Source organism: Mesocricetus auratus, unplaced genomic scaffold (genome assembly GCF_017639785.1).
Source record: "Mesocricetus auratus isolate SY011 unplaced genomic scaffold, BCM_Maur_2.0 Super-Scaffold_6730, whole genome shotgun sequence".
Taxonomy (NCBI): domain Eukaryota; kingdom Metazoa; phylum Chordata; class Mammalia; order Rodentia; family Cricetidae; genus Mesocricetus; species Mesocricetus auratus.
The window spans coordinates 44,785,339-44,799,946 of NW_024429184.1; the positions used below are offsets into that span (position 1 = coordinate 44,785,339).

Consider the following 14,608-nt stretch of genomic DNA (forward strand, 5'->3'; position numbering starts at 1 on the left):
CTATAGCTGTTGGTAAAGAACAGCAGTCTCTGATAGTTTTCCAGGCTGTCTTCTAGCCATCCTATCCTTCTGAGAGAAGAGCTGATAGAGATAGAGGAAGAAGTAGATAGTGATAGGGAAGTCCTAGCACCATCATTCCAGTACCTGTTGCCTACAGGCTTAAAAGTCACCTTTGGGTTGCAAGGTCACACTTTCCTTAAGTTATCTTAAATTAGGCTTCTGTCACTCACAACCAATGAAGTCCTTCTTTTTATATTATCATTTTCCTTATTGTGATATTTTCTCCAAATTGAGCAAGGGATAAATTGAGGAATATCTGCTCAAAAATGATTTTCCCTAGCTCTGCAACCTTGAGAATCTTTTGACTCCATCCTTCACCCAAAGCATCCTAAATACCATGTCTCGTAAAAGCTGTTTACACAGCTGCTGTCTCAAAACTGCTTTAGGTATGGACAGAGGATTAACCCTTTACCTGGTTTCTACAGGTAAGCCTTGATCATGATGCTGGCTTCTCTCGGCCAGTTTGGGTTATGAGTATCGTTGTGCCAAGGCTCCTTAGCCAAGGTCTTAACTATTGAAACTCAACCCTTGTTTGCCCAGGTTGACTACTCTATTATGGACTTTCATGGTCTTTTGTTCCTTTGACACATAGCTCTACCACGTTCCAGTCTCTGGCTTCTTGCATATGTACTTTTAGCCTCCCCAACACTTGTAACTAACATCTGGGACTGTGCACTACTCTACTTTTCCAGGTACTAAATTTGTGGTTGTTCCTCCTATAGGCTACACTCATAAGGAGATCGATTTTACTCATGGTTAGAATAGCATAACCACAGTACCATGCACAACTATATTGCATATACATCAGAATGAATGGCTTAGTGTTTACCTCAAGATATTGACCCCACATTCTTTTCCTGCTCCTCACAACATATGTCTCCCTTTAAGCAGTGTCATGAGTAACTCAAGACAGTAACATTATCAACCAACTCATCATACTTTAGGAATTAATATCATGCATAAATACAGGCTAAAGAACTTGTTCTATTTCAGAAAAAGCATAACTCTGCCATCTGAAACAACTCTTTGATATGATTACTCTCTAATTATTATGGGATTTTAATCTCATCATTGGTACATGAAAACTGCTTTCAAATGTTGGAGAGACATGTCATAAAATATTCATATTCTGGATGGCCCTAAGGAACACACTAAGTGGAAATTAGAGAGAGAAAAAATCAGTTTAGTATAGGAAAGAGTGTTTTCATTTCCAGAGCTAACTCATTTTAGTAGTTGGTGATATTTCTGTCACTCTGGTGAGCGTCAGTGAGTTAACAAGCACAGGGTGGAAATATCAGTGCTCAGCATCCAAAAAACTATTTTAGTCTGGCACAAAGAATCTTCTATTTGAACGTATGAGTTTCTAGTCATGAGACCCTCTCTGAGAGCCTTGGGATACTTTTCTTTGTGTTCACTTTCTGCATCATGAGCAAAACTTCCATCTGGTCTACCATTTGGTCTACCCTGACAATCTGGAGCTCCTAAGTGTAGTTCACTGGCAGCATTGCTTTAGGTCTCTAGGGAGACTTTCTCCCATGCTTCTGCTATGACTAATACCTCAAGGATTTATGCTAAATTTTCTCATTTTCATGGAACTGATGACAAAATGCAGCTATGTTGACTTTCTAGTGAGTGAAAATATTCTCTGTAAGCTGTGAAAGTCTCTCCCTGACCTCACAATCTTACCTCTATTTCTGTTTATCATCGGGGTGCTACCCTTATTTATGAGCACCTAACTATAGATTTAGTTTCTGTTAACATTATTTTATACCAAACCTAAGTATCCACAGCATTGTGAATATTCTTTATTCTTTTCTGAATAAGTCTTTTTGTCTTACAAGGTGAGAAGATAAGCACGTGACTGGGAAACATACACCAGGGCTGGGAGGGTAGTAATAAAGAAGGCTAACAGAAATCATTGGGAGAGTAACAATTTTTTCTTTTTCTTAAAGAAGAAAGATTAGGAATACATGCCTAGAAAGAATAAGGCAGTTAATATGGAGATTGAAATTATAGGTTTTAATAAGATGGAAGTGAAAATTTCAACTTATTTTGAAATATTAGTTTGTTCACTGTTCCTTTTAGAAGTTAGTATTCAGTAATGCTGTTTCTTTTGTTGACAATGTTTTTAATTTCACCATTTTCTCTTCATCAGACCATCTAATTCAAATAGCAGTTTTTACATACTCTATGAATCACTCTATGCAACAATAATCCAGAAAGAAAAACACTGTGAGTGTTCATACCTAATAAAAAACCCTATCAATTAAAAATATTAATTTTAAAAAGTGATAGAGAGTTGAACATATGATGCCTTCAAATTTCTCTTCTTCCACTGAGGATTCTTTTCACTTTTAAAATTTCTATGTTGATCAAAATGTTGAGGTTATATGCATGAGGAATGCAACTTCTGGGAAACCATTCACCATACTCAAAGTCGATCACAGCACCAAGCACACAGAATGTTGTGTGGGATTCACCTTAGGATGAGCTTTATCTGAGTATTGAGTTCAAGCTCATGCTGTATCATGGATGGTGAATGTGAGACACTTTCCTTAAAAACAAGGACCAGTGGTTAATAGGTTGGGCTGAAAATGAATTTAAAAATTCTCTCAACTAGGGCATCCCTTATATAAGAAATAATTTACCTAACTTTGATACTTAATTTTACCACATTTTAGAACAAGCTATAATTAAACTTCTCTAAAAGACAGCTGCTATGGGCAAGTAAATATTCAAATACCAGACACTGAGAGAGAGAAGGGCCAGGGAGTTGCTGTAAATGGGGAGTTAGTTGACTTGGTTCTGCCCCACCTATATTAGTTGGCTTCTGGTGGGCAGGTGTGCTCATGGTTCAATTAGACCAGTTTTGGTTGTTGGGCAGCAATAGTATTTGGGAGGATAACATATGTCCCGAGAAAGTGAGTGGAAAAAGAAAAGTAATTGGCATATAGAGCATGAACTTGGATCATGAAAGATAAAAGTTATTTTTAAGCTTAAAATAAATCTCTGGAATTTCTATGTTGAAGGTTGAATTAATCTTTGTAAAAGATCAAAGCTTGACACTGACAACCTGCTTTAAGGAGGAATTTCATGAATAAATTCAGAGGTCTCTAACTAATATCTTTAATTTTAGCTTGATTATAATTATGTCAGAAAACATGGTTGTTGCTAATGCATATGATAGCAAGCAATAGTAATATACATTTCTTTAGACTTGTATAAATCATTAGACATCTCAGTTTTGGGTACCAAATAATCTTAGATGTATACAAAGCAATATGAACTATGAAAAATGTAAATAAAATGACAACATCAAACAAATGAAACCAAGGGAAAACTTTCTCCTTTACTTGAGTAAATGTGCATTGAAAAATATTCATGACACCAAATTCTAAAACTAGAAATCTCAATAAATATTCCAAATCTAGACACTTTTATAACTTGACATAATAAGGAGGAACTCATCAATATGCTTGATGGAGTGTTAGCATACCAACTTCCACCAGGATAACCAAGACACAAAGGGAGCCTCTGCCTCCTCTGCATCCGTTCTCCCAATGGCTTCCTTCCATGCATGGATGTTCTATTTCCTCAGCATCCATTTAAGGTTTACCTAAGATCTGCAGTCTTTCCTCCATTTCTATCATTTTAGCTGGTTCCTCAATGGAACCACAGTGACCTAGAAGCTGGAGTTCTTGCTTAGGTCACTTTTGCTTTGCATAAAGTTGAAGTACTTTTAAATACTCAGAATATAAATTATTTCTCACCCAGATCATTCTTTACTGTTAATGTCCCTACATTTTTAGCTGTATAGTTAATACTTCAGCAATCAGAGTAACTCTCCCTCATCTCATGCATCCAGAACCTTCTCCATGCCTTTTCTTCTTTATTTTGTGAATATCTATTTCATTTCCAACATAGTATTTTTATTGATAATTTGGGAAATTCACCCCAATCACACTATCTTCCCAGTCTTCTGAAGCCCACTCTCCCAATTCTTATGGCCTCCTTTCCCCTGAAAAAAAGAACTAAAAATACACCAAGTTCAATCCATGTCTTCCTTATAGTCATTGGACCACACCTTTTCTAAACGGAAGTGTTCTTCCCACTTTCCTGCATTTCTTTACCTAAGTAGTTTTGATTTTCTTATCATATTCCAGTTCTTGAGAAACACTGACCTATCCCTTCTTTGCAATTCCCAAGTGTGATATGAATACATCAATCACAGAATTTTTGATAGCATAATGAAAATATCAGTTACTGAGTCTAATACTATTTTTGACAACGAAAGACTTAAGGCATTGCCAAGGCAACTTAAAAGTCTTGTTGAATTTTAGAAACTTACTGTTTTAAAAATATTCAACCACTGGAGTAAAGTGAATTTAATATTTTAATTTTTTAAATAGTTTGCCTCAGGAAAATGTCTGTTCATAGGTGGAGCTACAGAGCATTGTCTTAGCAGACTGGCTTACTGCCTGGAACCATGTCAGTGCTTTGCCTAAAGCAAACTGTGATTGTTCAGGCAGCAGGCATCATGGCAGGTCTCCAGGCATGTGTGAATCCATGCTCTTTTGTATTAGACTTCTATAATTGCTACTATGAAAAATATTATTTGGTTCAGTAACCTTAAACAAGCAGTATATTTCTGTTGGTCTGCATCCTAAAGTCCTCATTACCTTATATTTTCGGCATGGGGGAATATGAACAGAATGTTCCTACTCCAAAAGAGAGGCCAACATGCCAAATAAATGACATTAATCGATCACCCTATGTATCAACTCTCCAGAGATATTCTGTGCCCTACATTACCTGTAGCTCTCAAGCAGCTGCTATTTTCAGTTTATAACTGCAATAATTTCATCTCAATATAAATATAATATACCCAGAGGGCAGTTTTCAAACAAAGAAACTTTAGATTATGCCAAAGATGAACAACAAGATTTTACTTATTTATTAATGATGGACTATATTTATCATGTCTTCTTAGTTTTTATATTCTATAAAGAGGGTACACCCTAAAACTATTATAGAAGGTTTATTTAAAAGATATTGAATTGTTTTAGATCACTTGCATTTTTAGGAAAGGATATTTCAGAATTAAACATTACAGAACATACCCTCTACATATCTCTGAGTGACTCATTCACACTCCTCTCCACCTCATTTATAGAGTCCACTGATAAGAAATATTCCTTACTTGGTATTGTGAGTGTCGATGGTGTGGAAGAGCTCATGTAGTTCTTCTCCACTGAGAACTCCATCTGCAAAATAGGCTTTAAATTCCTCAAAGGACAATTTCCCATCATCTGAAACAGAAAAGAAGCAAATCACTTCAACCTTGTGTGTTGGTCTACTCTTGGTTTTCAAAACTTAGTTCTGGTGTCTGTACTTATTTATGCATGACACACAGACATTAAGGAAAGAAGGAAGGAAGGGAGGGAGGGAGGGAGGGAAAGAGGGAGGGAGGGAGGGAGGAAGGAAGGAAAAAAGAAAAGTTTGAAACATTTAAAAATTAATATTTTTTCACTGGATAAAGAACACCGACAAATGCACTTATGTATATCTTCCTGGTTTTGAGTCTTTTTATTGGTTTATCGCCATCACAAACATTTAACATTTAAGGAAACATTCACCTAGCTATAGAAAATGATCTGTACAACAACATGAAGGGCCAAGCAGACGTTTCACTTTCATGACACCAAACCTACACAGAATCTAGCAGACTACAGGATAAATACTAGATGCTTGACAAGTATGTTTTGAATGAATACATACACAAGGACATGAGTTACTATAATGCAACAAACTGTATTTATTGCTGTTCTCATTAAACTAGTGAGTGCTTTTAAAGCCAAACACATTTTCTTATATGAGACACAACAGCAAAGCATAATCAGAGTCTAATAAAAGATAAAAATTACAGGCATAAGCATACATATTTTGCACAGCTGGGAGTAGTAAATTCAATAAGAGACAGATGCTCTTTAAATATATAGAAATTAGAATGATAGACTCTTTTCACTTCTACGAACAGGGTTAGTATCATTTACACCTGACTTTGAATAAAAGCTCTGGATAAGCATAGATAGAAAAAACACACATATTATCAACATGCAAATATCTATGCAAGGTACTGTAACAACAAATCTGAAGGCATGAAGGGTGCCCAAGGGAGAGGGAGCATCCTTTTCTATTCAGTCATTTGTCAGACTTTTCAGATAGGTTGCTAAATGACTCTAAGTGATGGAATAAACCTTTGCATTTATAACACAACAACTAAGATCAGACAAAGAAGTTGCCCAGGATCACGAAATTCCTCACGTAGACCAACCAGCAATGCTGTAAGAAACAACAGAGTCCTATCATTGAATTAAAAATTCTGATTTAATAGGACTAGGTGATTAAGATTATTTAGAGCACTTTCCCAACAGATGGCCCCAGAATGCCCAAAGTACTGTTTAAATGCTGGTTCCTGGGTGCTACCCCAGCATTAGAATTACACAAAGAGCTCAGAGTGTGGACCGGCAAGATGGATGGTTTTTAACAGCCTCAGTAGCTTCTCTTTGCATTACACCCAGGAAGTATTACTATAAAGGAAACATCAGGCCTGAATTACCCAATTCTTCAGTAAAGACTTAAAGTCTGGGTTTTTTTTAGGATCCTGGTTTGTGAAATACAGAGATTTTCATTTTCGCTAACAATTAGCAGAGCAGATGTGGCCATCTGGGTGATAAAATTCTAGATCTGGTCAAGCTTACAAAGATTCCTTGACCCTAGTTACCTTCTAGGCCAGCCACTCTCAGCCATTCAATCCAAGAGTAGCTGCAGTGAGAAGGTCAATGCACCAGCTTCTCTATTGTCTAATACTTGCTGGTTTTACAGTGAGCTATGGAAATTCAGCCCCATAGAGCCTATTGTAGAGCTGGATGTGAAACTTCTTATTTTGATAAAGAAATAAATAAGTCACTAGATGGAGAAATTGTTCATAAACTAGGACTAGAGTCAGCTGTATTGGTGAACACCTGCTAAGTCAGCACTCAGAAGGCTAGGGCAGAAAAACCTAGATTCCAAGGCCACAACGTAAGGCCCTGCCTATAAACAAGCAAAGGTCTTGACTATAAATAAGCAAACAAACAAACAGAACAATTAAAGAGAAGGAACTGTAAATGACCATACAATTTTCTCCATTGCCACTGTGCTGGGCAGTAAATACAATTTTACAAACTGATTATGGGATATTTCCTATGGGGAATCATTAATATTCTCAGTATTCTCAGGTGAGTTGAACCAGGCCTTAGAATTGGTTTCCTGTGCTTCCTATAGGTGGGGCAGGCCTCTGAGGTATGCTTCATTATAACTAAGGGAAATGATTGCAAGTAGTAATGCACATTATATAAAATAAAAGCTTTGGCTAGCAAGGACCCTGGTTTAAAAAAATGACAAAAAAATCTCCTATATATTAGACTGTAAGTATTAAATTGCAGCCCTGGCTTGAAGAGAGGAAAGTATGTGTTGAAAGCTGTTTTTATCACATGCAGGATTCTTGAAATTCTTCATGACAGGCTGCCACCTTGTAAAACGAGCAACTGCAAAGAATTCCTTTCAAGTAGTTCTGGACTAGTACTGAAGTGTTAAACAAAAGCTTAAAAGAAAGGATGAAAAATCCCCTGGTGTGATTCAGTATTAATAAGGCAATTATATTTTTATTAATATATTTTATTTCAACTTCAGTATTCCTACTGAAATATTCCTTTGAAATTGAACAAAACATTAAGAACTTGGCTTAAATTGGCTTGGCTCACAAAACAGGCATGCCTCTGAGACCGGCTTTCCTCCAGTGACAAAGCTTCACTTTTACCCCCAATGTACACACAGGGTTTTCAATTTTTCTTTCAGAATTGTGTTCTTCATCTCAGTTTGTCCTGAACATTTTGACCTTCTCAGCTTCATGCATTTTATTTTATTGTTTTCTTAGGAGGGTGGGGTGGTTTCGAGACAGGGTTTTTCTATGTAGCTTTGTAGAGTAAGCTAGCCTTGAATTAAGAGATCTGCCTACCTCTGCCTCCTGAGTACTGTGATTAAAGGCATGTGACACCCCCACCCACATTTTATTTTTTAACTGATTTGTTCTTTGATATCTTGACACATGTACATAATGAATTCTGATTTTTCTCGTTCCTACTGTCTCCATCATTCTTCCTTCCCTGCAAAATTCCTTCTTCCTGGGTAATTTCTTACCCACCTTTATGTCTTCTCATTTCTTTATGTTCCTCTGGGTTTTTGCCAGGGCCTTCTGTGTAACATTGGGATTAGAATTTTCCAATGGAGTGTGGTGAGCACACCAATGGTTACTCAACTGACAGCATGCTATCAGTGGCCCACAATTCAGCAGTAAGGAGTACAGCCCCTGAAACCCCACCCCAGTCCATGACTGACAGGTGAGCATTGTCTTGTGCAGGTAATCTCAACTGCTGGGAGTTACAACCACATTGCGAGTACTGTGTCTAGAGATCGGGATTTTGCTTGCCCTCCCCTATCTTTCAGCTCTCACACTCTTTTCATCCTCTCTTCTGCATTGTTCCCGGAGCCTCAACAAGGATTCAGATAAATGACTTGCTTAGGGCCAAGCCCTCTTTCTGTTCTCAGCATCTGGGGCCGCCATGAATCTGCAAATTCACTGCCACTTACTGCAAATATGCTTCTCTTATTAGGGTTGTGAATAGCCTTAGAGTTAAGAGTGTAAACAGATATTTAAAAGGCACATTGATATTTTGTCTACTTAGCTAACCATCAATAGTAATTTCCTTCATATGATCTATGAACCTCTAAGACTTAGGCTTTCCTAACTTATTAAAGTTTCTTATACAATATATTTTGATCATAATTTCTCCTCCCCCTTACCCCTATCCACCCAGAAAAATGAAAATAAAACAAAATACCAAAACGAAATAAAGCAAAAAATGTAGAGGTTTTTGTTGTTGTTTGTTGGATCTTGTTTCTAGAAACAGCTTTACTTAGATATATTGGACATCTCCCTTCATATACTGGGCATATGGCCTATCATTCCCACCCTTGATTTTGGTTATCTTTCCTCTCCCTCATCCTCTGAGCTCCCTCATCCCCTTTGCCTATTCCCTATTAAACTCTTGTATAGAGGGAGAATTCTGACTTAGTTTTTATAATAATTATTTTGGAATTATAGTCCAAATTCCACTAACTTTTTGGAATGGAAGGCAGTACAGTGTCGTTGCTAGGGACACAGACTTTTTAAAAAGTGTAGCTACTTTTACATATTATTGCATTTAAACATAGTTTTGTGTTATTAAGTGAATATTATATTCACATATCTAAAGAAGCAAAAACAGTATAAAATGTATATACTGTGAATTCCCCATTCTTTATTTTCTGCTTATTTAAAATACTTTGTTTAATTAAAAATTATGTCTATGGTTTCTTTAGGAAAATATAAAATTCTTGTGTCTCTTCATTTCCATTATGAAAGAAATACCCCAAGTTCACAGTTTTATTTATTTTACAGAAAACATTATGGTATACGAATAGTTACAAACACAAAATAATTGGGGTTCCAGAAGTGAGTCTGTCACCCCAGAATGAAGGACAGCAGTAGAAAATGCAAGAACCCAGAAGAGACTACAGAAGGATGAATTTTTCAGTTCCAAATTTCATAAATGCTGGACCATTTTGAGGGTTAATGTGAGGCCAGAAGAGAATTCTTCATATAGGACCTAGTACACACAATCCCTCAGTAACGGAAGAGGCAAATTAAACATAGCACAATAAACAGAGACCATTCATGCGATTTTTAATTCTTATTTTCTGTTTTTCTTCAAAAAGTACTTACTGGAAGACTTTAAATTTCCTGGGAGTGGGGGAGACAATAAACACTAAGTCCCAGAGTTTAAACCAATTCAAACTAACAGCAACATCTGAATCAACAAGACAGTGGAAAAATTCTATGGAATTGTGGTGAGGAAAATTACTTATAGCATGGAATTCTGTGCAAAAGTTTACAATTATGTATGAGGGTGAGATGGATAAATTTCAGTTGTGAAATGTTTCAAAATGGAAAAAAGAAAGGACTTAGTGGCAGGGGTCAGCATTCCATGAATGTTCTCTATCCACCTGCCAGAGATGGAAACACTTGCAAACGGCTATGTAATGATATCTTAAGTTATTTTTCTAAAGAACCAAAACTGGTGCTGTTTTTCCCCCCAAACATAAAAAAGAAAGATGGGGCTTGGAGAGAAGAGGAAAAGAAAGAAGGAAGGAAGCCAGCTTGTCGTTCAATGTCTCCTCCAGGTCACAGTCACAAATACACACGTATCAGTTGTCCTTAGCTCTTTGGCTAGGAGTGGATTTCATGCCCGTCTTTTCCCAGCGCACTGAGATATGGTCTCATGCGTGCTATTACAATTTCTGCACTGGGACCTCGGAACGCACTGCTTTATTGTAGTCATCCACCTCTAGTAGCTCTACAGTCTTTCTGATGAGGAAGTAATGTCATACAGACATCCCATTTCAAGAAAGAAAAGCATTTTGGAGTCTCCTATTCTCTGCTACTTGACCAGTGTGGGTCTCTGTGATAATCTCTGTCCTGGGTAGTTTTATGTCAACTTGGCACAAACTAGGGCAGTGGTTTTCAACCAGTGGGTCATGACCACTTTGGGAGTCACCCGAAACCATCGGAAAACAGAGAGGTTTCCATTAGAAAACACAGATATTTACATTACAATTCGTACCAGTAGCAAAATTACGGCTATGGAGTAGGATCAAAAATAATTTATGGTTGGGGGTCACGATAACATGAGGAACTGTACAAAGGGTTGAAGCATTAGGAAGGTTGGGAATCATTGAGCTACAGTTTTCTTGAAAGAGAAGCCTTCACTGAGAAAATGCCTCTGTCTGATTTCCTGAAAGCAAGTCTTCGGGCATTTTCTTGACTAATGATTCATGTCAGAGGGCTCGTATGACATTCCTCGGATCTAGAGGAAAGCAGGCTGAGAAAACCGCGAGAAGCAAGGCAGTAAGCAGTCTCCCTTCCATGGTATGATATTATCAAAGAGCTAATTAAAAAAACAGAAAACAAAAGAACATTTTCAATGAAAAAAACTGCAGTGTAAATGGTGAGTCGGATGTGGTGTGGCATGCCTCTAACACCAGTGTTCAAGAGGTGCAGGTAAAAGAAGGTAAAGTCAACCAGAGCTACACAGGAATTTGGAGGCCATCCTGAATTGGAGAGCCAGACACTGTCTTAAGAGTCCAAAAATAAACAAAAATTCATATTGCAAACTACATTAGTTTAAAATGTTTACGATCTCCATAAAATTGTGAGAAAAGAAGTGTAATACAATAGATTTGTTAAAGGAGGAAATAGAAATACATAAAATTATACAAAATACCGATTAAAACTACAAAATGCATAAAAGATGAGAGAGAACAACTACAAAAAATACAATACAAGGGAGCTTGTGAATAAAGCAAGAGTAATTTAAACAGAATAACAGTGAAACAAATTGGGTATTTTTGGATTATAATCCAAAGAATAAAGTACGTCTTGAAAAGACATGATGGCACTGTGCCTTTTAGACCTCTTACCCATAACAAACACTTCTTATCCAGTCATGGGACGACATCTGTCAAAACCCAAGGGAAGGCTTCCTCGAAAATAACAGACTGAGTATTCCCCCAAACTATTAAGATTATCACTACCAAGAAAAGTCTGATAAACTTCCAGCTAAAAGAAGCTTAAGGGTACCTGAATGGAATAGGCTATTAAAGACATAGTTTCTGTTCCACCTGGTCCCACAGCTGTTTAGCCCCAAATAAATAAACAGAGGCTTATATTAATTATAAACTGTTTGGCCAATAACTCAGGCTTCTTATTGGCTAGCTCTCTCTTAATTATTAACCCATAACTATTAATCTTTATATTTCTACATGGTCTCATCTTATTGGAGGATGCCCAGCCTCCTATTTTCCCAGTAGCTACATGGCGTCGCTCCAGTGGCTTCTCTCTGCCTTCCTCTTCCCAGAATTCTCTTGGTATGGTAGCTCCACTTATACTTCTTGCCTGGCTACTGGCCAATCAGCATTTTATTAACCAATAAGAGAAACATATATTCACAGCATATAGAAGGACATTCCCCCATCAGGCTACCTTGGGTGGAGCCCTGGGGTAGGAAGAGGACATTAGGATGAAACTAAAATAGTCAGAATCCTGGCCTCTAGATAAAGCTAATGTATTAACTCTGGTCATTAGTTATAACAAATATATCATAGCAATGTAAGGGATTAGTAGTATGAGAAGTTAGGTGTTCGGTACATGGGAACTTTCTATATAGTATTGATGTCTTGAATTTTTAAAACGTGTTTACTAGCTATGATGTAAAGAATTGTGTGGAGGGGAAGAGGGTTGAATACGTTGGGCATCAAGCCTCCAATATTAACCTTATTTATTTTTGATATTCCATGTCTCCCTGCCTGAAACTCAACAAATAGGCTAGGCTCTGTGGTTCTTGAGACCCAAGAAACTATGCCTTTCTCTGCCTCTCCACTGGTGGAATTATAAGCATAAATCTCCATTCACAAATCTTTTTAAATGGGTTCTGGAAATTGAACTTGGGTCCTTACGTGTGCAAGATGTCCTGTCCTAGTTAATTTTAAGTGGCTGTCACCTTGAAGTGCTTAGAGTCAGCTGAGAAGGAATTAATTAAGGGCTGTCTCATCAGATTAATGAGTTGTCATGTCTGTGGGGAATTTTCTTGATTGATGACTGATGTGGGGGGGCCCAGCCACTGCGGGTGGCATCATCCCTAAGCAGGTGGCGTGGGATTTATAAGAAAGCTAGCAGAGACCGAGAGAGGAAGTAAGCCAGTGTTCGTTCATGGTTCTCTGATCCTGCTCAACTTCCTACCTGACTTCCCTCAAAGATAGACTGCAACCTGGAATTGTGAGATAAAATAAAGCCTTTCCTTCCCAAGTGGCTTTTGGTGTTTATCATAGCAACAAAAAGCAAATTAGGAAAGCTACCAAATATTTAGACACTTACCAAGAAATTTATCTGTTATATAAGAATACTTTCATTACTTTGGAATTGTGCTGAGAATATTAAAAAATAAACTGAGAGAATGAGTGTATAATACTGGAAAAATAAGAAGACATTTAATGTCACTTCTATTGAGAACTAACAATAACATTTTATGTGAGATTAGAAGTAAGGAAACCAAATACACCCCCAGTTACTGAGGCTTTCAGAAAATGACAAATAAAGCATTTGTTAGAGGAACATTTAATTATTTGTAGAGGACATAGATTCAAAATTAACAGCGTAAAGTATACTCCATTTATAGACGAATTTCACTCACAAGTGAAAACTATTTTCATACAGACATAAAATAGGAGGGTTCAGCCCACAGCTGACTAGCTTGCCTACCTCCACACCCACCTCACCTTCATCCATAGTTAATCATCTCTGTTTTTTCTCCAAGAGAAGGAAAGCTGTCATTTTTGCTTCATCAGAAGCCATTCTCCCTACTTTGGCCAAAACAGTGATTTTCACATGAGAGATCACTAGCCCTCTCTCACTAGAATGAAGCTTTATACAACCTGCCCCATTATGTGCGTGGGGGTGGGTGGGGGTGGGTGTAGTTTTGTGTATATGGTGTGTGATGCATGTGTGTTGTGTGTGTGTGTGTGTGTGTGTGTGATATATGTGTCGTGGACATGTGACTAATTGGTCAATCAGAGAAAACTTGCAGATTTTCATGCCATCCCGGGGGAAAGTCTTTTCATTTCTGTCCTACTTAACTGGTGGCATACAGTTTGGGAGCTAGCTTGCCACCACTGGTAAGAAAGCCTACCTACCAGAAGACCAGTCAGAGGAAAACCACAACTGAGAAGTAGAGATAAAGAGAGACAGAATAGTTTCTGAACACTTGGATATGGCAGAGCCTGAACTATACTAGATCCTGAGTGTTTCAATGTTAAAAACTGGCAATTTCCCAACTTTAGTTAAAATATTCATAAATTTACATAGAACTGGTCCTAATTGAATATGCATTCTTGTTTTCCTTCAATTTTCTGAACCTTTACCTTCCTCTGAGAATTAGTGCAGAACAATTATTACATAAGCCCTCCTAGGCCACTCTACGCTTGGGGACCTTTCTTCTCTGAAATTTTATACCCAGAGGCTTATTAGTCATTTGGCTTCTGGATCTTTTGCATTGTTGAAGACATTGTCATTCAGTCTTCCACATGCTTATGACTCATTCACAATAAGACACTAAGTTCTCACATGGTACCTTCATCCAGCAGTCATCCATTTCTCATGCCACTAAAGGTTTGTTATTGATTCCATGTACAAAATTAAGGAGGCATCCCTTTCATTTCACAAATACATAGTGTGCTCTATGACTATGAAGTCTAGCAGGAGCTTAGCATTGGTCCAGCCTACCTTTTATGGTTAATCTACAACTGATGAATCACATCTTTAGGACCTACAGGGAATTAACAAAGGAAGCAGATG

At 37.4% G+C, this 14,608-nt stretch overlaps 1 protein-coding gene across 1 annotated transcript in view; it reads right to left on the minus strand.

Moving 5' to 3' along the window:
- The window catches only part of Necab1 (N-terminal EF-hand calcium binding protein 1), a 170,858-nt gene that overhangs the window by 123,913 nt on the left and 32,337 nt on the right, over positions 1–14,608 (minus strand). Inside the window, exon 3 of the mRNA XM_005066820.4 lies at positions 5,261–5,369. Coding sequence (XP_005066877.1) covers positions 5,261–5,369 — 109 coding nt within the window. The remainder of the gene's footprint in view (positions 1–5,260; positions 5,370–14,608) is intronic.